Source organism: Gopherus flavomarginatus, chromosome 16, assembly GCF_025201925.1.
Source record: "Gopherus flavomarginatus isolate rGopFla2 chromosome 16, rGopFla2.mat.asm, whole genome shotgun sequence".
Lineage (NCBI taxonomy): Eukaryota > Metazoa > Chordata > Testudines > Testudinidae > Gopherus > Gopherus flavomarginatus.
In genome coordinates, this window is record NC_066632.1 from 6,410,125 (window position 1) to 6,435,860 (window position 25,736).

Sequence of the window (25,736 nt, forward strand, 5' to 3'; positions counted from 1 at the left end):
GAAGGATCCCATGTACAATATGGGGAGTGGGTTAACTTTTCATGTCTTTGCTTCCAAAGACTGTTGGTATGCAAATTTTAATAACAATTTTTAATTAAAAGATTTGGCCAATGAAGATTCCTTTTCTTACTTAAGGAAATGTATTAGACTTTAGTATATCACATTCTCCTGATTCCAAACCAGACCATCCGATGAAAACACCAAACACAACAACTCCGGCCACGAGACAAACACCACAAGACAGAACACAAAACACAATTCCCTTTGTGCCAGTAAATGCATGGTACGTTGAATGCTGTTCAGCTGGCATCAGTTTTCTCTGATTATCTGAAAGACAAAAAAAACAGAAGTCTACCCCTTCTGGGAAGACAATCATTGCTTAATATATACAAATACCCTTGTTGACTTCAGGCAAAACAGAGGAATTACCCCATATTTTCTTATATTTGTTTCATAGGCAGCCCAGGTTTTCAATTACATAACACTGTATACATTCTTCAGCTAATTCAGCTAAATTGTTCATAGCCAAATCAAATGATTGCAATCCAATAATTTCTTTGCCTGAATTTATTTACAAACATTCCACAGACACCAAGAACTTTCTTCCTTAGCATTTTTACAAAGTTTAACAGCTTTTCCCTCCAGCAACTACAGAGTTAACTTCTCACTCTCCCTTAAATCACTTGCTTGTCTCCCAACAGCTACTTTTATTAACTCAAATCACCATTCCAAGTAAGTCCTAGGTATTTGAAATCCCCATGCTTACACTTACTGACTCCTTCTTTCCACTACACCCTCAAAGTTTTCCAATCTGTTTTCCAATCTCTCTGTCTGTTGCCTGCCCACCTGGGCCCGATCCTGCTTTTCTTGCTGAACCGTCTCTTCCATGGGCACCAACTTGTTCCACTACCAGTTTAGCTAGGAGGGTGGGCTTCTCAACTAGCCCCCACCCCTCCTGGTCTCTTCCCTTAAACATTCTTACTCACAAAACTACCCGAGTCCTCCCTCGTGAGGCTTGTCACCTGGACAAAAACACATGGCCCATTGGGCAAAGACCATTTACTTAACATATAATCCAAACCCCTTTAGAGGGTTTACTCAGAGACCCATCCATCTGTCTGCTGACACTTAAACAGAAAAGAGAATTACACAGAGCAGAGGAAATTACAGTCTAAGCCAGGTTTTCCAACTTCTATACACTGACCGCTACAGGGGACGGGACAGAAGGATCTCAATTCAACCTCAGAGCTTCCTTGCATGCATGGCTTCCACTCCGAGGAATTACGAACGAGAGGTTCAGTTCCATCCACACTCCTAACGTCCAAATGAACAGAGCAGAAAAACAACAGTAACCGGTTAAATAGAACAGAACCAAAACCAGATAGCGTTTCCTTATCCTATCAGGGCTCACTTTTACTCATGCAGTTCTCAACATATAACACCAACAGTACCAAGCAAAGCAAACATGAAATAACAAGGGTAAAACAAATAGATGGTGTAAATTCTGCAGGGCTTCCCCCTTTTTAATCACTCACCAAACTGTGACAAATTTCTGTTACCAATCTGTCCCTTGTGTCAGGTGATCAGGCTGACACGACAGGATCGTTGAGGGAAGATAAAGAAAACACACCATATAACTGAATTTTTAAAGCTCCATTAATAAAATAATAGAACAACAAGAGAGAGTGTTGGGAACATTCCCACATCACTCAGGAAAACATTAATGCCCCAAGCCCTAAGCCCCTTTTTCATACTCGCACACGTACGTCCAGACTGGCCACTTCTGTATATAATGTTCAGAGAAGGGGGAGAGGTGGACAGGAGATTATCCTATATACAGCTTGTCCAGAATTTCCAACATGCTTCCACTCTTGGGAGGGCTGTTCTTTTACACCCTGGAATCTCCTGCGGCGTCTCTTTCAGAGATTCCAGTCCAGGTCGGCTGCCTGTGGCTGCTTTGGTGTCACCAAGCCACACTGGCTCCGGGGTCACAAAGGCACACTGTTGGATCTTACTGGACAGTTAAGCTTTGCAAATGTAATCTCAGTTCTGTAACTTATATTGCCTTTGGTTCGCCTCTGTCAATTTTCCTTTTTCCACAGCCGGCTGGGGCCGAAAGCAGTTTTTCTTTGTACTTAGCATAGTCTGCGTTGATTCTTGACCTTGAACGCAGAGCAACTTTCTTTTTATCCCTGGACCAAGATGAATTTCACATTAACCCATTCCTTTCCTCAATAGACAAATTTGCTCACGCTGTGTTAGGGCTTTTTGGTGATTAAACGCTCCTCTTAGATGTATGATCTTATCTAGATTGAAGTACCTTCTAGTGGGCATTGTTTAGATGGATTTTCACGCGTGTAAATATTCCAATTCTCTAAATACCGGCAGGTTGATGAAGCATAATATACGTACATGTAATATGCTGGGGTACCTTTAGGGGGTGAGGTGGAATGTTTAGACTGTCCCCCCACCCATTTTCCACTTACACACACAGGGAGGTCCTGTCCGCGCTAGCGGCTCATAAACTAAGGATTTTCCCCTACAGGGTACTCACACAGGAGAGGCTAACGAGGATGGCTATGACCCTCCTACGCCTCCCTTCAGCAAAGAGCATTGGCTAGTCTCTGGGAGACGGCGCCGCTTACTCTGATTGCATCCAGTGAGATGATCAGACTGTCAGCAGCCCACACGGAAAGGAAAGGGGGAGGGAAGATGGGTTCACACACTCCTAGACCCAGGTAGCTTCCTCACCGGACGATGCCAGGACGAGTCAGCCCACCATGGGTCGGAGCTCCTAAAGATCCACTAGTTACCGGGCTTGCGTTAGAGTAGTCCTGGTCACGAGCTTTTGCTTCACAGGGTACTCTGGGCGTCTTCCGGTCATTCACACTGGCCCCCAGTACCATTCTGCATCTGATCTTGCTTTTTAGCTACAACAGGGAGAGAGTGCACTAGGACATAGAGTCTCCTTTCTAGACAGGTCCCTCCTTTCTCCCTCCACTATCCCTAACCTGCTTTTGAATCCTTGCACTCCGCCAGACAGGGGGAAGAACAAGAGCTATGGTGGAGGATTTTTTTTTCTTTTTTCTTTTTTTTTTTTACACAAGAGCTCTCCATACAAACAGCTTCAGAAGCTACCCGTTCACTGACAAAACAGGAGTAATTGGAGGATCGTACTGTAATTTACTGATCCTTCAGGTGGCCACCTTTTCTGACCCTCTAATTTGTACTGAGGCCAGTCTACTGTACAAAACCTTTGTAACCTACTTTTGGTCATCGGATCCGATCCAAACACCTTCCAGTTTTCTAGAGTGCATTCTAGGGTGGGTACACCGTGCCTTCCCCACCTTGCTCTGTCCCTGCCCCATGCCGCAGGAAGACACTGGGCGTCTCCAGGTCCTAACAGAAAGTCCAGACAACCGGACTGTTCCTACCTTATCCAAGGGACCGGTTCCTCACCGTCGCCCGGGACCGGTTCCACACCATCGCCCACAACTGCTTCTCCACTATTTGAGCGCGTTGCACGGTTGTGCCCTCGGGGGTTGCTCACACCGCATCTCCGCCGAGGCCCCCGGTGAAGTCACCGGTGTGCACTGGGCGTCGGTCGTCGCCACGATCCGTTGACCACCAGGAGGGATCCAGGCAAGACTAATTTTAGCCCCGAGCCCACCCAGGGATGCCAAGAACTGTTGCCGGCACAAAGTGCCAGAGGCTAAGCAACAGCGGTTCGTGGCCCGGAGTGCGTAGCACCAATGAACACACCAGGGTGGAGAAGCAAAACAGAAGTTTATTTGAGCTCAAATAAGGTGCGAGGGAGAATGCAATCTCAAATCCTGCATACCTAAAACAAGCAGTTTCTTCCTTTTATATCCCAGTTGTTTACTACAAAACTTTTTCTTGCTACTAGCTGATCTCTCACTCCCCCCTCCTTTCCCGTCCAGCTGCAGTATCTTTTCTCACTCAATCTTTTGTCTTCCCCCTTCCTCCCCCCTTCTCTGCTGCTGAGACATGTATACAGTATCTTAAAATGGCCTTGAGCATGCTTTAGCCTGTATTACAGCAGAAAACTGACTATTACAACCAAAAACTAACTGCTAACACTACATTTTTGCAGCTATTAGTACATTAAGTTACACTAGGTTACACAAAGTGTTTAACATGGAGGAACAATGGTTCATTGAGGCCTGAGCAGGAGGGCTTCATTGGCACTTGTGATCTTCCACCCTCCCGAGCTACCTAGATTTATGCCTAGTGACACCAACAGTGCCATGATCCCTGTGTGAAAAAGACCCAACCCACATGGCTCTTTGTGGTAGCCATCACACCTTGCATACGTTGAAAAACAAACGTTGACTTTGTTTTTCACTGTCACCCCCAGGGCACTCGTTGCTTCCCACTTTTCTCCCTCCCATTATGTCAGTTACTTCTACGTCCTTTCCAGATGTGCTAGTTTGCAGTTTTCTGAAAGGAATCTTGTTCTCTGATCAGATTTTTAATTTCTCTGTGTCCCTCTTTATTTTTTTCCGTCTCAGCTGATACTAAACTCCCCCAATATTTAGTATCATCTGTGAATTTCTACACTGATGGGCCTCATAAAAGACACCTTCAACTGTGCGACTGTCAATGTAGATCTAACTGCTGGGCTAATTTCCCCTAGGAGCTGTTGAGGACTTACTGTGGGAGTTGGGTATTTTGTAATTACACATTTACCAATTCTGTCTGGAGTGGTTAGAGCAAGGGCAAGGTGCTCATTTTTATTGTTTGTTTTCAATAAATGAAACTGGATAAGGGGGCAGTGAAGGAGGCTTCTTCTGGCTTTTTTCTCTGCAGAAAGATTAAAACATGTAAATTGTTCGGCTGCTTCTGAAGTGCTGCTAAATGCGGTGATTGTGAAGGGCATGGCGTATTTTACACCAATTAAGCCAATGGATTAGTTGTGTGAGAATGCTGGCTGAGGAGTCAGTGTGGCCTAGTGGATAGAACTCTGGATAATGACTCAGGAGACATGGATTCTCTTCCTGGCCACGGACCTGCTCTGTTATGATAAGACTTGGGCTAATCATTTCATGTTTGGATTGGAAGCTCTTTAGGGCAGGGGCTTATTTGTCCAATTACTGTATGGTCATCAAGAAAAACTTTTCCCAATTGTTTGTTCTCTTTTCTGGTTTGTCCCCAGCAAAACAGAGTAGACATTTACTATGTCCTGGAGAAGGTATTACAGCAGGACACCGGGGGCCTAGAGAGAAGGCTAGTGAACAAAATAATAACCCTAGCCTTTGACCAGATGAGAGAGAGTCAGGTAAGTTAATTCTCCTGAGCTACTAATCAAAGGATCCAAAGCTTTAACTAATTAAAACTCTTTTTTTGGAGGGGGTAGGGGGGTAAACTGTATACTGAAATGAAAATGTATTCTTCTGCTAGAAGCCCACACCTTCCTCCACAGCAAAGCCCAGTTCCTAGACAGCACTTGTGCACATGCATAAGATGGAAAAACTCACATGTGAAAGTTACACATGTGCTTAAGTGCTTTGCAGGATCAGGACCCGAGATGCATGATATCAGACACAGAGACAGGCCTATGGTTTCTTCATGAGCACGTCTTTCCCATAGTCTACTAGGGATTTCATTTTTGATACTGATGTTATGTGGGAGGCGCTCTGATACTATAGCGATAAGTGGCAGTATAAAACCCTAAGACAGACAGAATCTGAGCTATCTCCAAAAGCAGCAGCATTGGATTTAGAATCTAGTTTGCCAGCAGGAAAACCCATGGAAAAATCTCTCTCTTGTTCCAAAGGAAGTCAGTCTCCTTTTGGGGGACAGTTTATTCCAGGAAAGCTCTCTGAATATCTTTGAAGCTGCCCAGTCTGTGTCTTACTACCTCCTTAGGGAAGGGTGGGGCAAAATATCATGTGACTATGGTGACCAGTCATCCACCACAAGGAGCTAATAATGAATAGTCTAACTAAGCAGCTTGCAAGCAACTCAAAGGCTGAAGATTGTTTTGATTCAATGAATATTTATGACTAATGAGTCTATCCACAGAAAGTTGGCTGGGTTCATTCACAACTTATGCACAGAAATAAGGACTTGACTCATCTAAACAACTCTGGCTAGTGCAACCGGCTTCAGTCACCTCAGTCTCTCTCACTCTCTCTCTCTTTTTTTTTTTAGCAAGTAACAAATGAACTTAAAGTGGCAGCTAGTAACACCTTAGTGACGCTGGCTCGCTGCTATTTTACTAATGTGATGGTTGAGCTGCACTGTCATCTGGAACCACCGCAGCTGCCTGAAGAATTTATTTTAGTTACGCTGCGCAACCTGTTATCAGCCTATGGTATGGTAACGTCCATCTTTTGTTTCAAAGTTATCGTCTTTCATTTAAGGACAGGGGATTACTCTCTCTACCTAAAAATGTTGCAGCTAAACAGAGCTCTGCTTGAGTGTGTGCGTGCGTGTGTATGTGGAGAGACCCCGGATTAACTGCTCTTGCTAGTTCTGGCTTCCAGATCATGAGCTATCCAGACGGCGGTGAAAGCTCTAACTTCTGCCCCCAACTGAAGTTCCTCAGGGATGGGAATGAGTGGAAGATCAGGTCTAGTGGAGCTCTTCTCCACCCCACTTCCCATCCCGCCCCAGTTCTCTCTGCCCTTACGCTGAGAGTGAGTTGGGCATCGGGCACAGCTGTGCACTGGTGGAGGATTCCCCTCTTCAGGGTGAATCCCCCACTGGCTTTCAATGGCTGCTTTGAAGCCATTCTGCTCTGCTTATGCAGCGCAAAATGGCCCAGGAGCCCCTAGCATCCTGCCCCACAGTGTTTCTAAGTGTGTTCTAAGAAGGTGGAGAGCAGCCGATTATCTGTCTTCCTTCTCTTCTGGCCTTCCTCCGCAGCGCTTAAGTGTATCCGTTTTATGGTCCTGACCCTGCTGTTCATGTCCTACATGCGGAAGTTAGTCAAGGGCGGCAGGATGAGACAAGCATTTTGTGGTGGTAAGTGCCAGAACTTGCTATAGGTGCCCAGAATGGATATTGAGGGGGTCTTGGTACAGATTGAAGTGACTGACCAAGTTTGCAACAGGCCCTGAACTGTGCTCCCTGCCCTGCATTGCACCAGGTGCTGTGTTCCTGGGCTCCCGTGGCACTCGGTGAAGCTGAGAGTGCTCCGTACTTTGCAGGAGGCGCTGAGCATTTGTAAATTCAGGCCCTTTATGACTCATGGATATAATTTAAAATAAAGAGACACAAAGACTGAAGCTGCTCATCTGCCAGCAATCTCCTGGGGGAGGAGGTGAAGGGAGCAGATTTCAATACTGTACATTTAAAAATCCCATTTCCAACTTCTTCACCCATTCTCTCCCCTTAGATGATGATAAAGAAACTCCTTTCACCCTCTTTCTCTGTCTTCTCTTCCTCTCCACTTCTCTCTTTCTTTGCTTTTCGGGTGATGCTCAGTAAAGGGTTAATCCTGTGCCTTTGAGGTAAATGGGAATTTTGCCATCAAATTCATAGAGAACAGGATTGGGCCCTAATTCTTCTTAGCAAGGACACTAGAGACACCTACCTTTAGGGCAAAGTGCTCCCCACTACCTTCAAATCCCAGTAAAGCCAATGGCTGTTAGGGGCACTCAACATCTTTCAGACAAACTGTAACTCAGGATGAAATCATCCAGTGTTAGGGTTAAATAAAGAGTAACTGCAGAGGACACGAGTCATGCAGAGCAGAGCTGAATTTAAACTGCTTTTTCAACCAACTCTAATTAAGAGGTAACAAGGAAGGGAGAAAAAATTTGTCTTCAAATGATGGTAATTGAAATAAGATTGAGAGATCTGCAAATTAAAAAGCCTTTTGAGAAACAAGACACGGAACGGTGGGAAGCGAAATAGCTCAAAATTGATGTGGGATTTCAGCATCTAGTCCTGAACTAAGCAGTAGCTGCCATGGAATTGTAGTAAACTTTAGGCCTGGGTGTGTTCACTGATAAAGCAAATTCTCCTCATTACTAATATGTCCTTTTCACATTGCCTGTCTTCTCTCCGTCCATGCAGTTCTGGAAGAATGCTCAAGGGCAGTAAATTTCTATTTGAGTAACTGGGAAAAGTGCTCATTCCCCAGAATGAGTGCATCGCAATTCTGCTATCGATTTCTTCCCTTATATTCTCATGTGACCAGCAACTGGCTGACCTGTGAGGAGCCTGAGGTGAGAATTGCTAGTTTTCTAAAGCATTAGCAGAAATTGTAACGTTAAATTTTATGAGTCTAGCACTCATTGTGATGATGACATTTAATGGTAGGTCCTTTTGGATGGAACAGTATGTCATGTAAAACATTTAAAACCCAAACATTTAAAACCCAAACAACATGGAAATTGTACGCAGTGTACATGGATTCTAGTTTTATGCACTAACGTGCAGATGAACACGGGATAGTGGCCTAAATTAATTCCTCCATTCAGCTCCAGTGGAGTTCCAGCAGGGGTGAGTTGGCCTAGAATGCATACTAATCTGGGGAATATCTTACCTGGTATAGTTGTGAGGTGCATTAGGATATAATCCTGAAACCAACCATACGAGTCCTGGATCTTTACCGGGAAATATTGAGATAGGCCCATTCCTACAGTGGAACAAGGGAAGGTGCACTCACTGGAAGTAGAAAAGGTGTGCCCATTGAATGATATTGAATGAATTCGTAGGAACATAAATTCTGTGTCTCATCTATGCAGCTGAAGCAGGCTATCATCAAAGCCCTTGGTCCCATGATGAGTCTCCTGCTACACCAAGAGAAGTATCAGGATCAGATATTTGAACTGATCTCATGGCTCCTTGAGCAATATAAGGAGGATGCTCATGTTTTTCACATCACCAAGGTGAGGTACCACTCCTTAAGGTAACTGTCCATGTGTGTGCATGTATGAACTGCACGAGGAATTTGCTGCCAGTGGGGTTTCCTGGTTTAGACAGTGACTTGTTAGAAAATAAATATCCACACAAGCTCTGGGTTTGTACACGTGGTGAGCCAGGCAACAAGATTTGTAGGTAAATGCCTCCTATGAAAACCATCCTCTGTTTCCTGGGGAGGATGATAAGGAGATAGAAAACAAAACACCTACCCCCCCCTCCAAAAAGATCCTCCCACCTTGCGATTTCCCAGTACATCCTGTCAACTCTGCATCTCTCTTTTAGTTCATAGGCTCCTCAGAGTAGGGGCTGCCATATGTTGTCTCTGGTCAGTACCAAGACAACTGTCAATGGTTGAAAATTAATACTAAGGAGACTTGCGAGTCATTGCTTTGGATTATGTAACTAGATGGGTCTAAAAGCATTGCCTGTCTATTTCATCTCCCATTCTATGCAGTGCTGTTGTAGCCATGTTGGTCCCAAGATATTAGAGCGCCAAGGTGGGTGAGATAATCTAATTAAAGATATTGTCTCACTCCCCTTGTTTCTCTATTTCATCTACCCTGAGTACCACATGAGCAAGAAGTAAGAGGCCATATTCTGTCTTCAGTGGGGCTACACAGTTGTAAATGAAGTCATGAGACAGCTATAACTTGTTGGGTAGTGATATTTACTCACTGTCTCTGTTGGTTGAAGCTTTCTGGTACAGCGTATGTGGTCACTTTTGGGGTTGAAATACCCATGATTTGGAGGCAACCAATGCATCATGGACTTGTTTGATAGCATCAGGGCACTACACAACTGCTTCAATATAGTAAAATCTGTAGATGGCATCAGAGACATTCCGGAAGCTTGAAGCAACAAAGGAGAAAAGTGTTTAGATGCAGGAAGGAATTTGATTTTCAGCTTTTTTATCAATAACCTGGCAGAGGACATAAAATCGTCCCTGATAAAGTTGGCAGATGAGATAAAAATTGGGAAGTGGTAAAAAATGGAGAGGACAGATTCAGAGAGATCTAGATCACTTGGTAAACTGGGCGCAAACAAAGGTGCATTTAAATATGGCTGAATGTAAATGTGAGCATCTAGGCACAAAGAATGTAGGCTATACATACATGATGGGGGATGCTGTCCTGGGAAGCAGTGACTCTGAAAAAGATTGTGGGGGTCATGATGAATAATCAGCTGAACACGAACTCATGCTGTGGCCAAAAAAGCTGAAAAGCATAAAAAGGGGAATCTCAAGGAGGAGTACAGTGGTTGTTTTACTTCTAAATCTGGCACTTGTGTGACTCCTGTTGGAATACTGTGTCCAGTTCTAGTGCCCACAACTCAAAAAGGGTGTTGATAAATTGGAGAGGATATTGAGAGAAGAGCCACAGTGATTACAGGATTAGAAATCCTGCCTTACAGTGGTAGAATCAAGGAACTCAATCTATTTAGTTTAACAAACAGAAAGTAAAAGGGTGTGTGATGGGGTTTATGTACCCCACATTGGTTCAGCCATGGCCCCTCATCTCTGCTGGGCATGCTTCAGCTGGAACCAGGATATAAGAGAGCTGCTCGGCTGAGTCTGGGATGGCTGCTGAAGGGAGCAGAGGTGCATTGCAGGCTCCTGCAGAGAGACTGCCAGTGCTCCAGGATTCAGAGGCCAGCCGGACTGTGGCTGCAACCCACGACCCCGAGCCACCCAATGCCAGAGATGGAGGAGAGACCACAGAATCCCTGAGTGGGAAGTACCCTAGGTAGACTAAGCACTGATCCAGTTGAGGCACTGGGCTTTGACTTGGCATGTTTTGGAAGGATCCTCGCTGATTTGGTGGCAGATACCCCTGTGACACGACCGGACCCTGGGCTGGGACCTGTGAAATAGGTAGGAGCCAGTGGAGAAGGGCTGGTCACTAGGCAACACTTCCCTGCCACAGAAGGTGGTTCTAATGACTCTGGCCACTAGGCCACACTGCCATACCTAGAAGGGGAGCCCTCCTAACTCAGGCTGTTGGGCCGTGAACCTTCACCGAAGGGCTGCTGCGCTGATCCCGACCATTAGGCTATGCTGCCCTAGGAGCCAGGACTGCTGCGATGGCTAGGGAGACTAGACCAGCTGGGCTGCCTGAGATCTACTTCATTTCCTCCACAACCTGGTACCACCCTGATGGGGTGGACCTGTCCTGTGACAGGGTGACTTCATGACAGTCTATAATATCTTACATGAGGGACTCATGTTTTATAACGGGCTCTTCAGTCTAGCAGAGAAAGGTGTAACTTGATCCAATGGCTAGAAACTGAAACGAGACGCATTCAGACTGGAAATTTAGTGTCCATTTTTAATGGTGAGATAATTAACCATTAGAACCATTTACCAAGGGCCGAGGCAGATTCTCCCTCACTGACAGTTTTTATATCGAGATTGGGATGTTTTTCTAAAAGCTCTGCTCTGGGAATTATTCTGGGCAAGGTCTGTGGCCTGTGTTATACCAGAGGTCAGACTAGATGATGGCAATAATCCGTTCCGGCCTTGGAATCCACGAATCCCCTGAATCTGCTTCAGTCACTACATGTTGCTCCTGTGTGTGCCCCCATCTGACTTTCACCCCCTGTTGCAGAGTCTGAGCCAGCTCTTGGAGGTCTCTGGTGAATATAAGATCCCTCTCCCTAAGAGGAAGTTTCAAGCCATCTGCAGTGCTCTGCACAACCAGGTGAGGGGTGGTTTTGCTTGGATCTGAAGCATATTAACAATCAAAATCTATTGAATGATAGTGTAAAGGCTGGGGACCGCTCATGCCCTCCTGATTTCTGCAGGCTCAAGAGTAAGCAGGTAGTGGTCTCATTTTCTTAGCTAATGTCCAACTCAGTTTGTAAAGCAATTTTACCATAAGCCGATTATCAGAGGGAGTCAGAGTTGTACAGTAAACACTGTGGCTGTGTCTTGATTCGATGAGCTCTGCTGTTCAAAACACTTTAGCTTCTCTCATCTAAGGTATTGGACATTGTGTTTGATTCTTGCTGTGCATTCAGTACCATCCAGCTGGGGTTCAGACCTCTAGTTGGACACGTAGGAAGTGGAAGCTTAGAAATTAATTGAACATTTTCTTTTCAATTGCTTCTGATTAGTTTTTCTTTGACCATTTCCCTTCTTCCCACAGATCTGTTCTCAAGCTGAGCCGCTCAGCCTGGAACATCACCCAGAGCTGGTCTATTGTATAGTTCAGCTAGGTAAGAGGAAGAGACTCTGAGTTACACAGTGGTTTCCTTGTAACTTCCTTTGTAAGGTATGGTAAGAATAAGAGTTCTGTCGTCAGTGAGGACGTGATTTCTTGCCTTGCAGCCCGTTCTTCTCCGGAGGATCTGATAGCCTTTCTGCGCTCGCAGCTGAAGGTTGAGAATGAGGCTGTTCGTGTGGCATCTCTGAATCTGCTCAGAGCTATTGTTGGTGCTGACTGTAAGTAACACAGGAGCAACTGTGCCAGCTGCCCTCTTGGCCGACATGCTGAGCGTTGAGTTGGGGACATCCAGGGCAGGGCCGGCTTTAGGAAGTGCGGGGCCTGATTTGTGGGGCTTGTACTCACCGGGCGGTGCCCTGAGACTTCGGCTGCACTTCAGCAGCGGGTCCTTCACTTGCTCTGAGTCTTCGGTGGAACTTCAGCAGCGGGTCCTTCACGTGCTACCGAAGACCTAGGGCGAGTTTAGGACCCACCGCCAAAGTGCCAGCGAACACCCAAAGCGAGTGCAGGACCCGCCGCTGAAGTACCGCCAAAGACCCAGAGCACTGCTGGGTGAGTAAAAATTTAAAGGGCCACTGGGAGCGGGGTCCTGTTATGTGCGGCGCCCTCTCAGACATGGGGCCCGATTCAGGAGAATCAGAGGAATCGGCCTAAAGCCAGCCCTGATCCAGAGCTAAAAGCATGAGCTACTATAGATTGAGCTGAAGAACCAAGGCTTTGTAGGCACGGCAGGGCTGTAACAGACTCATCGCCTCTGCAAATGGGGCACAGAATCTCCATAACACACAGTCAACAGTGGTCTGGGTATCCACTAAGGGGCTAAATGCTGCCCTAAGTTACCCCCCTATGGCCACACAGAAATCAACAGGTTCAACTAAGTGCTGAATGTAGCCCAAGATATTTTTCAACTTGAGATACAGAAGTTGACTTGAGGCTAAAGCACAGTAACAATAATCAAAAATAAAATAATACCCCTGACTCGATAATCGTCAGTATTAGACACTGTAGACTAGATTCTGAGTTCTGTTATACTGTGTAAACACAGATTAACCTCAGTCTATCTAATTCTTTTATTATTATTTCCATCATGGCAGTATGACGGCACTATTTATAGAAATGGAATTACTTTAGATTTATGCTAGTGTAACTGAGACCAGAGTCTGGTCCTATGTTTTCCCCACTGATTCTGTGTATGAGAGAAGCTTGGTACTATTCTTAAATGGGGCCTTTTGAAATCCAGGATTAATTCCAATGTGGAAAGTGAGTGTGTGGAACAAAGAAGTACTGGACACCTCTCCTTATCTTTCAGTGCCCGAGACAAGACTGAAAAAGTTTCTGATTGTGAAGGCAGTGAAATCCACTCTGGGTGATCAGAATGCTACGGTAAGAGTGTGTGTGAAGCAGTGAAATATTTCAATTTTTTTCAATGATATGGGATGAATGGACATCTGGGTGGAGCTTTCATTCAGATCCAGAGGAGAGACTGCAGACTAGAGAAGGCATGTCATTCTCCTGCCTGTGTTAAATGGATCCATGTTTATAAGCCAAGGAGATCAAATCAAAAGCATAAGGACTCTCATATCCTATCTCCGATTTCAGGCAGAAGGGATAACAATAACTCATGTGTGTCATCTCTACCCTTGCAGGTGAGGATGGCAGTTCTTCATTTCATCCGGAGGCTGCTCAGCTCAGAAAGTGTGGAGAATTGTGCAGCGTGGGAGATGGTAGCACATGTTTTCAGGGAGTTCAGTGTATCCACCAGCAAACTGGTAAGGAGAGTTCTTAGCACTTAGGACTGGGTCCTACCATTCTTTCATGCTGGCTGCTCCCCTTGCCTTCAGTGGGAGTTTTGACTCAAGGACAACTGGACTGAATGATTAGAGCCAGAATCTGATCAGTTATATTGGTGTAAAGTCAAGGTAACTCCGCTGACTTTAGTGGCGTTACTCTGGATTTATACTAGTGTTACAGAGATCAGACTCTCACACTGGGTATTTACATCTACCAGAGTCATCTAGGTTACTCAACCCTCTGGTGAGTCTTTGAAAATTCTGAAAACACCATTTTTCAGTGAAATATTCTAGTACAAGGAAGCACATCTCTTTGTTTGAAATAGACTCTCCAGAGAACATAATGATGCCCAATTCTGTGGCTATTGAAGCAAACGTAAACTATCAGCAAAACACCGAGGTTATGCAGGTTGCATCACAGACTGTCAGGAGACTGGAAAAGCTTGCTGCATATTTCCCTCACTACATGCTCTCATCTACATATACTAGTTTAAAAATATCTTCAATCCGTATTTCTATCCATGGACACAGCCAGGGGCTCCAGACACTTTGTGCTCCATGGTTGGAGCCATGATCTGTATTAACATAAACAGTTCAACTTTACAGTCAGTTGTTGAAGATCTTAGCTCTGCTTGGCCCCTTTTCTACAAAGTTGGAGCTTGTGGCAATACTCTCCAAGGGCCTTTTTCTCTCTCTCACACACACATGCACCCATCTTAAGGAAGGCTGCTTTTTCTCATTGGGCCAGTTTTGCTCTCCTTTAAACTAAAATCAGTAGAGTCAATCAATATTTAGTCTGGTGTAAGTAAGAGGAGAATTAGGCCCGTTGATAGAATCACACTCACTACACACGAAATGACCAAGCTGGTTGGGGCATCAGAACAAACAGAGTGGATCCCCCTGGTTCTGCATATTGATTCCCACTGGGCAGAGTCTGAATGTTTTTCCTCAGAGATAAAAAGATGAAACAGTTTTCCAAATTTAAAGAAAATTAACCCTGTTGGGGAAACTCTTTTGTGTTCAGTGAATCATTCCCTTCACTTGAGGGTTTTCCTAAGCCTGGGATATGACCCACCAGTTAGGAGTTTCTATTATTCCCTTCCCTTCAGATGGTTGTGCACTTCCAGTGCAATATAAAAGCAGGCATAGGTCAATGTTCAAGATGGCTTTGTAAGAGAAGGACACTGATTCTCTAGCCAGTGTCTTGCTACTAGCTAATAAGTTCTATAGAGCTATCTCACAGCAGGGTACAACACTTCTCACCCAGGCTATTCAGGAAGAAAACACTATCCAAAGCCTGTGCATTGACATCCTGCAATGTCTGGACACCTCAGTCAGTGGAATGACCCAAGTAAGTGACCTGTTGCTACTGCTTCTTGAAATAGGGACGTTCTTCCTTACATTCTTTGTACTTCCCCACAAGGAAGCTTTTTGCACACTTAGCATAATGGAGGAACAGTATGTCAAATTCATGTCAGGGATGGTGTGACCCCTTCATCATGGAGTAAGTGGTTCACATTAGAGAAAAGATAGAAAGCAATTTAACTGGAAGAAATCATGTTGCAGAGATCTTCTCTTCATTCTTTCCACTGTCTGAGTGCAACTCCCCCTTAGATCCTCCATGAATACTTCTGATCTTTAGATTTGGTGATCCTGGATTTGAACAGATCTTAGGGCTGGGAGTGTGCCTTATCTAGGTCTGTAAAGTTCTGGGTGAGTTAATGGTGCTATCTAAGTAGCTCCATAATGCTGTAATGCAGGGAAGGAGGATTCATCTTTGGGTGAGAGCCAAATTGCTCACCAAAGAAGGCAGTGTATTTAAAAGACAGAGTGAGGGGGCACCAGACAGGTAGAGTGAGATGATGGGAGGAGAGAGAGATGAGGTGATAGGTAAGGGAAGGGTCAGTGATGAATAAAAGGAATTTTTATTGAGAGGGAGGGATTCAGACAGCAGGATACTGGAGGTGGGGGAATGGAAATAGCTGTGTACTGAACAGTCTCGCTCTTCTCTGCAGGTGCTATGGCCAAGGCTTCTAGAATATGTGGTGCCAGCTGAGTACACTGGCACTTTGAAGCCTCTCTGCAGATGCCTTAGGGAACTGGTTGAGAAAAAGCAGCAGGAAGGAGAAGAAGCTGCTTGCCTCGACTACGGTGGACCAGGTTTATAACAGAAACTCTTTCATTTATTCTCTCCAAGCACACTGTGAAATGAACAGGTTCAGTCTGCTCCAGTTCTCTCATCTGCAATGAGAAGGCTAAAATGAATGAGGAATGGTCTTGTGATTGCAACATGGCCATGGGGGAAGCTAGGAAATGTGGATTCTGTTCCCAGCTTGCCACCAAAATTCGGATGTGACCTTGGGGAAATCACTTGATCTTTCTCTCTCAGCTTCCCCGCTTGTGACATGAAGGAGTAATTAATGCCAACCTGATAGAGGTGCTGTGAGGCGGAATTCATTCATGTCTGTAAAGCATTTTGAGAAGCTCAGACTGAAAGCACTATGGAAATGCAAGTTATGATCAGCTGCATTCAACATTGTTGGGCACGTTGGGAATGGCTAGGTGAATAACATCAGCAGGACTCTCTGAAAGCCTGGCAAAATTAATGATATTCTCTTTCTTTCCCTAGTGAAACTCCCTACACCCCAGGGGCTGCTGGCACGACTCCTGGTGAGTAGACCGTGAGAATAGGTTTTCTGCGGAATATGAAGTGGGACAGTTAACTATATAAAAATGGGTTTTCTAGCCAGATGCTTGTAGACAGGCTGAGGAATGTGTATGATTGGCTCTCTCTGTCTCTGCCCTCTCCTGAGACACACTGTTCTGGATCCTCGCACTAGCTAGAATTCTTTCTTCTTCAGGAAGGCGCTGCAGTAGAATCAACAACTCTATTGTATGGTCTCCACAATGAGAGAGTCTGAGCTATTCTCTCCTTCAGGACCAAACTGGTATTGTGCTGACAAAACTTAGCCTGTTCTTTCTCTCTCATTGGCAGGTAGTAGCCTCATCTCCTTATGCAGGAGAAGGACACGGATGTGCTGCCTTGCAGTTACTACAGGCCCTGCACCAAAATATCCATGCAGCAGTGGGTGAGATGTGGGTAGTAAAGATCCCATCTCTGGTGCAGTACATTGAAGGTAAAGCGCTAGTTAGGAGAAGTGCGGTCCATGGAGAATAGAAGGGAAGCCAGAAAATGCAGCTTCGTATGGTCATGTGTTGTGCCATTCCTGTTGCAGTATGTGGGAACAGTGGGGAATTGAAATTGGGCTTCTAGGCCTTCACTTTTCCTTCATCTGGATAACTATGAACCACTGGGGTAAATCCAGAGTTGATCCACTGAGGCCAATTCAATCCGGGCAGAATCAGGCCAGGAAGGTTTCAGCTGAATGGAAATTTTACAGCAGTTCCCCCCACACCTATGCTAGGTTAATGTTTGGGAAGGTAAATTAAGCGTGAAGCTGGAGGTTAGTGAAATATTTTGGGGTTACATAGATAGTCTGAGTTTGCAAACTGAATTTTTCTGAAAATTAACCTCCATGTTTACTTTCAAGGGTGATTCAATTAAAAACCCAGAGTTTTTCTTTCTGTAAGGAAACCTGAGTCATAAAAGTTAGGTTGGCCAAGTGGGTGCCCTATGTAGAATCTAGATACTGGGGGCCTAATAATGTCTTTCATCAATTTTACAGTGGTATGAATCTATTGACCTCCTCAGTCAGTGTAGGCTGTGTCTACACTATGGGGTTATGCCAGCAAAGCGCCAATGATGTAGCTCTGCCAGTATAGTCTCTGTGGAGTATGACAGACCCTACGTGGAGCATAACCCGATGTGTTTCTGATGACTGTCAAGCCCCACAATATTCAAGTGGGTTTGATATTCAAAAAAAGATTTAAAAAATGAGCTGTCTCTTCCCTAGTGGTTGTTGCTGTACAGAGTCTCCAGTACCACCTTGTGCCGACATTAAAGAAGGGTAGGTTAGAGCTGGACATTCAGAAACAGGGCTAGATTCTCAGCTGATGTAAATCAGTATAATTCCATTGACTTCAGTGAAGCTACACCGATTTACATCAAGTTAGGATCAAGTCCAGAATCTCTTCTTATACAGGGAAAGTTTGTTTTCATATTAAGCCCAGTCTTCTGATGTGCTGAACAGTTTTGTGAGATGCTAAGTACTCTCAGCTCCCATTAAAGTCAACAGGAATTGGGAGTGCTCAGTATCTCAGTCCTGGTGGGTTGACTGGCCCTGAATAAAAATGCCAGCAGGGTACATAACATGATACTTTCTGTTGGTCCAGCAAAGAGTGTTGGCGTATGTCCCATTTAGCCTTGAAAGCCCAGGTATGTTACAGCTTGGCAGAGCAGGGGTTTTCGAAGGACTAACTCCAAAGGAGATTCCTGGGACAACTCTTCTTGCTAACCTAGGTGACATTATTGTTTTGCCTCCTGCTTCATAGGAAACACAGAGAATTCCCTGGATTGTGCGCGGTGGGAGCACATGCTGCTTCAGGTACAAGACGCCTTTCAGCTGTATTGTCACAGCCCTCCCTCCCCCTTCCAAATGTATCAGCGGGGGAACATATTAATGATAAACTGTTCATTATAAGCAGAGCTGGTCAAACCATTTCATTTTGTTCAGTGAAAACTGGCCTTTTTCATTTTCATGGGACACTTTCAATTTTTTTTTTTACACAAAATAAAACAACCACAACCCAAATGGAAAATGTTCAGTTTTTTGAAATGGAAGTTGATGTTTTGGGGTTTTTTTTCATTTGCTTTCCTGTTTGTCTCCTTCCCCCTGCCCCTCAACCCCCGGCTTTTTCAGTCACAAAGTGGAAGAGGGGAGGAAAGGCCTGGGGACGAGGGACAAAAGAGAAGGAAAGGGGGAAAACAAAGAACTGAATAATTGGTCATTTTTGATTTTGAAAAGCAAAATATTTTTGTTTCTTTCACTTTTCATTTGTGTTGAAAAATCAAGAAAACAAAAAAATTCCACTTGTTTTGTGAAATGAAGTTACCATTGTTCAACCATCTTTAGTTATAACTAACTCCTGTGTTACCCCTGGGAACAACACAAAACTTAACCAGAAAACCAACATGCTCGTGGTGCTAATGCACCACTGGGGGACATCCTAAAGGATTCTTTTTTTCTCTTTGCCACTCAAAAGAAAATTTGCTATGAGAAACCCAAAAAGGAAAAGAGACAAGACAGGGTTTGGTGACTGTATCTCATGGAGAAGCCTTTCTGGTCAGAAAGAGCAATTTACAGCCTCATATAAATCCAGACAAGGAACATTTTTATGGCGAGTGCTGAAAATGAAAGGAAGGGACCTAGTGACAAATACACCCCAGAAGGTTTGGAGTTCCATTTGGGGTTGGATTACACTCTAGAATTTCCCATTCCAGATCCCAGCCTTATTTGAAATTCTTTGGGCTAAAAAATCAAATCAGATTAGGTTTTCTTATGAGGTTTCTGATATTTCCTGGCTGCTGTTCAAAATTCAGGCCTGAAACAGCAAAGCGCTGAGAGTTACTAACCTCTGGCTGACTTCAGTGGGAGCTGAGGGTGTGACCCCAGGTCCTTTGGGTGCCCACTGACTTAGGCCACAGGATTCCCAGGATCTGATCTCTATATAATCAAAGGGTGTCATGTAAAGCCTTTGCTGGATACCTGTGCCACACGGCTCATCATAATCATTGCACGTGACTGGATGGAGAATATATAAGATGTTATGGTTGTGTACTGAAATTGATGCTTTTAAGGTGCGTGAGTTGAGGCTGGTCACCAGAAAGTGATAAACAAGTTTCTTTCAGGCAGGAGATGCTTATCTGCCTGAATGGCTGTATGTAGACAGAATAATTATTCACAGTGGATGCTAATCAATAGAGGAAAATTCTAATCAAGTGATTGCGAAGTCTCCAGAGGAGATTTGATACAAGAAAAACAAACAAACAATAGGGGGTACGCTGTTTACAAGTGAAGACAATGGATGCTTGGAACTCTTTCTGGAGGTCCAGAGGTATCCGGCACCAGGTATCCTTCACCTATTGGACGAACTGCCAGCTGGCTTGTCTTATGAATGGAGGATCACCTTTGGTCTGGGTGTTTCATGCTGGGAGAGAGATTTGGGGGAGCTATCCTTTGTGAGACAGGGGAATGTTTGGTTATCTAAGTATAAGCTCTAGAAATTGTTATGATTTTATTTTGACATAACCATTTGTTTGCATTAATTTTACTTGCTCCTTCTCAACTCTCTGATTTTGTGAATTGAACTCTGCCTGTTTTCACTATAAATGTATCTAAGTGTGTGAAATGGAGCGGTGACTCTGAGGTGAAACTGGTAAGGTGGTCTGTAGCAAGCCTATGAATTCTGTGAGTATCCAGTGGAACAGGCGCTGGACATTGTGGGGCTGCAGAGAGGGCTCAGCGGTTGGACTGTAGCGATTGCTTATCTGTGGAAGGACAGTGGAATCTGGATGGGGTGAGAAGGGCGTGTTTGTGTTTCCTGTGACTGGCAGAGCACAGAGAAGGCTTCCTCATGCTAAGGGCAGGTGGTAGTGAGGTACCGCACAACCCTGGGGACCCTCGGGAGGTGGCGTAAAGGGTCCAGAGCACTTCAGAGAAGGTACCTGGTCCTTTGTAGTCCAGGTCCCTTTGTTCAAAGTTTATTAGACCCATCCTCCATCCACTATAAAATCACTCCTCAATGGTCAGATTTCTTGGCTCTGTCTCATTCTCCAATTCACTGTCCATCTGGGTTTGGGGACTGAGAGGAATCATCAGGCAAAGGTTAAAGAACAACAGCAGAGGAAGTCTGGGTTGTCGATGTTTATAGTTCTCAGTGGGGAAATAACGTTCCCATGACACCTGAATATTGGAAAGTTTACAAGAGAAAACAAGGAAGAAAAGAAAAACACCAAACAAATAAACAAACAAACCCCACAGCAACCCCCAAATTTTTGCAATTAACCCTGTGCTTTAACTCTTGTTTTACACTCAGTTCCTAGGAACATCTCTGGAGATGATAGACGACAGTGCCTGGAGCAGGCAGATAAGCCTTGAGTTGAGCCAGCAGATGGCCAGCTATACCAGCCCCTCCCATGAGAAGGTTTGTTCTCTGTTAAGGCTTAGTTTCTAGTTAATTTCCCTTGAAATTCTGATTGGGGGGCTACATAAGGCTTCTCTCAAGGCCTCATTACTTTATATTTTATTCTGCATAACAAATTTGTTTTTACTTGTTCCATGCTCTCTTGCCCCCCTGCCCTTCCAATATTTGCTTGGACAGGCTGCTTGTCTGTGCTGCATTGTTGGTTCTCTGGCTGGGCTAGCTGATGGGATGTTTCTGCAGTATGGATGCTTGGACTTGGCTATCTTGTTCTTTCCTGAGTGTTGCTGAGCTGGGTCTGTACTGACAGGCACGTTGTGTTACTGATATCTCGGTGCTGGTCTCTTTCTTTCAGAGTTTCCTGTATAAGGCGCTAGGAACGTCCTTAGCAGTTTGTCAGGACCTGGTCCATGTTAAATCACAGCTTCATCAATTTCTGAGAACAACAGATTATATGGAAGTCCCTGAGAGAGAGGTGAGGACTCTGTCCCTCTCCCCACTTTACCAAGTAATCCCTGAATGCTCCCTGTGGGGCTCAGCTCTGAGTTGGCCTGGGACAGATGCCATTTCGCTTCATAGCCTCTCTATTGCTATTTCACTCAGCCCCCGCTCCCCATGTGTCTCACGCCTGACTGGCGCTTTATGCCACTTCAGGTGAAAGGAATGGACTCGTGGGTTAGATCCTAACCAGTATTTTTCTTGGGTGACAGGGAGTCATTTCCATCCTCGCATTCTCTGCTGAGAGCCATCTGGACCTCACCCTGAACGCACTTCAGGAGTTTGGGGCTGCAATGAACAAGGTTAAGATTCCTGGGTTCATCAGCCGCCTGAAGGTAAAGGAGCCAGGGGGTTCTCTCCAACTTCCTCTCCCTCTAAAGCAGGGGCAGCAGCCCTGGGGTAGCGTCTCCTCTGGTCAGCTAGCATTGTCCCCCAGTGTATGCGTTCTATGTGATGCCTGCAGTTAAACAGAGAAGAGCACAATCTGGAGCTGGGATTCTCTCAAATGATTTTTATCATCTGACGTCCCATGGCTTGAGCGCCCCTCCCATGCACAATGTGAGGGAACTACCTCAGTGGCTTGCATGGAAAAGCATTTAAGGTATTTTTAGCGTTTTTTAAATCCCAGTTAGCAGCTGGAAATGAGGAGGTGTTGCAAGCAACATGTGGCCAAGCAACCTGCTTTAGGTAGACCATCAGTTGTCTATGGATGACAGTTATGGAACATCTGATTCAGAGCAGTGGTTCTCAACCTGTCCAGATTAGAGTACCGCTTTCAGGAGTCTGATTTGTCTTGTGTATCCTAAATTTCACCTCACTTAAAAATTACTTGCTTACAAAATCAGGCATAAAATTATTAAAAAGTATCATAGCACATTATTACTGAAAATTGCTTATTTTCTCACTTTTACCACATAATTATAAAAATAAATCAACTGAAATATAAATATTGTACTTGCATTCTTCGTAGTCTGCTGTAAAACTAGGCAAATATCTAGATGACTTGATAAACCCCTTGGAAGACCTCTGCAGACCCTTAGGGATACACAAGTAGCCCTGGTTGAAAACCACTGATCTAGAGGCTAGAGCAGGAGACTAGGCCTCTGGGCTTCCACTGCTGGCTCTGCCATTTACTCACTGTGCAGCCTTAGGCAAGACATTTAGCACCTGATCTTGTATCCACCGGTGTCAATGACTAAGCTCCCGTATACTTCACTCCTGTAGGTTCAGCATTTTAGGCTCTCTGTGTCAGAGTTACCTAGTGGGAATGATGGAGATACTAATCTCTCCACACCTCACAGTTATTATTATATTGTCTAAATACTTTTTGCAAGTGGTTTGAGATCTTTGGCTGAAAAGAGCTTTGCAAGTGCAAGCTGCTATTGCTGCTGTGAGGAATTCCTTGGTCAGCAGCAGATCAGAATTCCAAAGCAAAAGGAATCAGAAGAACTTTCTGATTGTCTAGGACTACCACCATGGGAAGAGAGGCAAGACTCGCAGCACCCTGATGCTGACATACAGCAGCGTGGCTGTCCATGCTCCAAAAGACCAGCTTCTTTCCCGAGTAGAGGCAGACATCACAGGGAACATCCTTCTCCATTACAGAGCCAGTTGTCAGGTAAGAGCTTTTGCGTGATAAGTGTCACAGAACTCAAATTTAAAATTGTAATGGATGGAGCGTGAGCTGTCACATGTTGTATCATTTTTGTTGCTCTTCTTTGTATTTTCTCTAATTTTCTATATTCTTCTGAAATTCTGTAGACCCCAGCTACACAGTAATTCAGATGCAGTGACACTCAGGCTATTCAGAATAACACTCTAACTCCCCTAATATGGATGTGTATCTAGCTCTATCTTTTACTACCCAAGAGAGACTAGTGCTAGCCTGTATTTAGTTGATTTGCTGTCACGCTGTTTCTTGGACTCACTACTTCCCTTACCTCTTATCTGTCTTCTTGTTTGTCTGTGTGCTCCATTATTTCTGTTCGCCAGGTGTCTGAGTGCTGGTCCTGACTCTCATCTCAGTGCAACCTCTCCACGTCACTTTGCCATTCAGTTCTGCCTTGTCTAACTGAGACTCTCACTTAGGCATTGCCAAAAACAGTTGAACCAAACTGAGATCTTCCAGTACTTCACAAATGCAAATGTTACGGAGGATGGCCCCTGATACTGACCTCTGCAGAACACCCCCTCTGCCTACATTTCCTGCCTTTTGGAAGATTTAACAATAGTGATTTCTCTCTGCTCCATATTCACCAGCCAGGACGTTTTGAGGTTGTGTGTTATGTGGGACTATCTCCATTGCTAATAGCTGTTTTGCATTTCGTTTTTCAGGTGCTGGGCATCACTGTTGCGAACAAGGTACATTCTAAATAATCTGCCCTCAGCTTTTGCATTTTCTATACACAAGTTGCTTGTTTAAATTGCACAGAGCTTGGTTTCCTTGCTGCACCAAGCAGGAGTCCTGGCTGCTCTGGTGTAAGTGGACCTGGATTTATTTATTTGAACCTGGGTTTTTGCTTCTTCTGAGGTGGGTGCAGAGCCAGGGACCTCTACCTTCTGGGGTCTGCAGGCACCTCTCTCCTTCCCTGAGGCTAGATTTAATTCCTGATCTTTATCTTCTGGACTGTGGTTCTTCTCTCAGGTTCTCATCCACATCCTCTTGTTTCTCCTTCTGGATTATGTAGGACATGTACCTAAAATTAACCCTCATCCACAATGTCATGGAGATTAGCTGTGCCATCTTGGAGACCAGAGACTCCCAGGAGTTTGAATTCTCTTACAAACTGGAGCTCCTTGGCTACATGCTGGTGAGTGATTAGGCGTTTGTTGTCATGTAATAAGACTGGTTTTCCAGGGGGATGTTATTTTATCCATTGGCTGTGATTGTACTACTGCAGTCTCATGCGCTACCTGCATGGCACCCAGAATGTTGGGTCCACTCTGAGCTTGGCAGGGATGCTGACATCTTGTGGGCTGTAACTGGAAGGAACGGCTTGTGTCTGGTGAGTTCTCTTTCTGTCCTCTGTATAGCCTGCAGATGGCCCTACGGTTCATTTCTGAGTCAGAGAGCCTGCTGAGCACTGTGTCTGTTTATTCCAGGTCTGGCAGATGGCCCTGTTTCAGGGGGTGAGAGGAAGGCCTCTCTGCCTTTCAAATCCATTTCCCATTTTTGATGTCCCTATTCATGCATTTCAGGACTTCATTAAAAAGGAACCACTGGATTCCCTGGCATCTCCAGTTCGCTACAAGGCAATTCTTGCCATTGAACATCTGAGGTAGGCTATTTTCTGCCATATTTCCTGGCACTGTGATGCCTTCTTATTTGTTAATTCATGAGTGTCAGGTTGGGAGCAGTCTAATGCCTGCAGAGTTTGGCTCACCAGGACCGCCCGGGGGAGCAAGTGGGGCATTTTGCCCCAGGCCCCGGGCACTGCAAGGGCCCCCACGAGAGTTTTTCAGGGCCCCTGGAGCAGAGTCATTCACTCCAGGGGCCCTGGAAAACTCTCACAGGGCCCGGGCCCCCAGAGCTTCTGCCGCTTCAGGTCTTCGGCGGCAATTCAGCGGCAGGGGATCCTTCCGCCCCGGGACCCACCGCCAAAGTGCTGGGTCTTCGGCGGCAATTCCCTGTCGCCAAAGACCCCAGGCCGCCTGAATCCTCTGGGTGGCCCTGTGGCTCACATGCTGCTTGTTGTCAGAGGTGTTGTCAGAAGCTACCGGTGTGGTGCTCTGCTCTCTCCTTGTTGGTATCACTCGGCTGCATGCGTGTGTTCCCTCTGTGTGCTGCCCCAGCTCTGTGCAGATAGCTGACACAGCAGACCCAAAGAGAACCCCCAATAACCACAGAGTCTAGTAAGGTACGAAGGCCCATCGGCCAGGTTTATTGCCGTATTGGATACAGTAGTAGTTCTCCACAGATTACTTAGTCTACCGAGCATACTACGAATATGTACCCACGGTCAATGGACTCGGCTCAGTTAGTGGTGGGACTTTCCACTGCCCCCTAGGCCGGACAAAGACACCGCCCCAAGGATGCATTCTTATACACAGGCACAAACAAGTTACACATCACTCCTGACGTATTGAGGTGCAACCCCTTTACGCAGTAAGGTGCAACCCCTCTACGTAGTAAGGTGCCACCTCTCATCTTGTACAGATTGGTTCGATCAAAACAATTCTATCCATCATATTACCCTTTTGCCCCTGTCATTGGGATGGGTCAGTCTGT

The 25,736-nt window shown here is 45.2% G+C and overlaps 1 protein-coding gene across 1 annotated transcript in view; it reads left to right on the plus strand.

Annotated features, from left to right (window-relative positions):
- LOC127035534 (maestro heat-like repeat-containing protein family member 2B) overlaps positions 1–25,736 on the plus strand; it is a 69,533-nt gene that overhangs the window by 20,634 nt on the left and 23,163 nt on the right. The window contains exons 7-28 of the mRNA XM_050925543.1: positions 5,177–5,299; positions 6,175–6,337; positions 6,892–6,990; positions 8,047–8,198; positions 8,721–8,864; positions 11,502–11,594; positions 12,042–12,111; positions 12,224–12,337; positions 13,429–13,502; positions 13,766–13,888; positions 15,177–15,260; positions 15,925–16,069; positions 16,539–16,579; positions 16,905–17,046; positions 18,362–18,414; positions 20,906–21,013; positions 21,366–21,485; positions 21,721–21,843; positions 22,974–23,126; positions 23,843–23,869; positions 24,196–24,318; positions 24,707–24,786. Of these exons, the coding sequence (XP_050781500.1) occupies positions 5,177–5,299; positions 6,175–6,337; positions 6,892–6,990; positions 8,047–8,198; positions 8,721–8,864; positions 11,502–11,594; positions 12,042–12,111; positions 12,224–12,337; positions 13,429–13,502; positions 13,766–13,888; positions 15,177–15,260; positions 15,925–16,069; positions 16,539–16,579; positions 16,905–17,046; positions 18,362–18,414; positions 20,906–21,013; positions 21,366–21,485; positions 21,721–21,843; positions 22,974–23,126; positions 23,843–23,869; positions 24,196–24,318; positions 24,707–24,786 (2,354 nt within the window). The remainder of the gene's footprint in view (positions 1–5,176; positions 5,300–6,174; positions 6,338–6,891; positions 6,991–8,046; positions 8,199–8,720; positions 8,865–11,501; positions 11,595–12,041; positions 12,112–12,223; positions 12,338–13,428; positions 13,503–13,765; positions 13,889–15,176; positions 15,261–15,924; positions 16,070–16,538; positions 16,580–16,904; positions 17,047–18,361; positions 18,415–20,905; positions 21,014–21,365; positions 21,486–21,720; positions 21,844–22,973; positions 23,127–23,842; positions 23,870–24,195; positions 24,319–24,706; positions 24,787–25,736) is intronic.